Source organism: Malurus melanocephalus, unplaced genomic scaffold, assembly GCF_030028575.1.
Source record: "Malurus melanocephalus ecotype Western Australia unplaced genomic scaffold, MMel_1.1 scaffold_4420, whole genome shotgun sequence".
Taxonomy (NCBI): Eukaryota; Metazoa; Chordata; class Aves; order Passeriformes; family Maluridae; genus Malurus; species Malurus melanocephalus.
Genome location: NW_026627652.1, coordinates 1 through 787, shown reverse-complemented (window position 1 = coordinate 787; position 787 = coordinate 1). Strand labels below are relative to the sequence as shown.

The 787-nt window shown below is 65.1% G+C and overlaps 1 protein-coding gene across 1 annotated transcript; it reads left to right on the top strand.

The window, feature by feature from the left end:
- Nucleotides 1–376: 376 nt before the first annotated feature.
- LOC130588328 (polyamine-transporting ATPase 13A2-like) lies at nucleotides 377–781 on the top strand (the record flags this gene model as incomplete). The annotated part of the gene is made up of 2 exons (XM_057389261.1): nucleotides 377–559; nucleotides 641–781. Coding segments are annotated over exons 1-2 (281 nt in total), but the record flags the coding sequence as incomplete, so codon positions are not given.
- Nucleotides 782–787: the final 6 nt, after the last annotated feature.

The following is a 787-nucleotide window of genomic DNA, read 5'->3' as shown; positions in this document are numbered from 1 at the left end:
GGGGGGATGGACAGAGGGATGGAGGGACAGACAGACAGAGAGAGAGATGGACAGAGGGAKGGATGGATRGATGGAGGGATTCCAGGGCTGATCCCAGAATTACAGAAAGGTTTCCCTTGAGAGACACTGGGAACATCCCCAGCTGAGCCCCCTGCCCTGAGCCCCCTTCTGCAGGGTCTGGAACGGGGACCCAGGGCTGCTCCCCACGCCAGGCGAGGTTTTTCCCATTCCCTGAGGGATTTGGGATCCACGGCTGCTCTGGGTGGGCTTTTCCCATTCCCTGAGGGATTTGGGACCCATGGCTGCTCCGGGCAGGATTTCCCAGTTTCCTGAGGGATTTGGGACCCACGGCTGCTCAGGGCCGGCTTTCCCAGTTCCCTGAGGGATTTGGGGTCCCCTCCCACAGCTACTGCGTGGGGATGTGCGGGGACGGCGCCAACGACTGCGGGGCGCTGCGGGCAGCTGACGTGGGCATCTCCCTGTCCGAGGCCGAGGCGTCGGTGGCCTCGCCCTTCACATCGCGCGTGGCCACCATCGAGTGCGTGCCCAGGGTCATCCGGTGAGCGGGGACCCCCGGCAACGCCACCGCCCCCGGGCAGAGGTGCCGTGGTGGCCGCAGGGTGACCCCATGTGCCCGCAGGGAGGGCCGCTGCTCCTTGGTCACCTCCTTCGGCATCTTCAAGTACATGGCCCTGTACAGCCTGGTGCAGTTCGTGTCTGTGCTGCTGCTCTACACCGTGAGTGAGCCCCGCTCMCCCCTGCTCACCTTCCCAATTCCTGGGCTCCC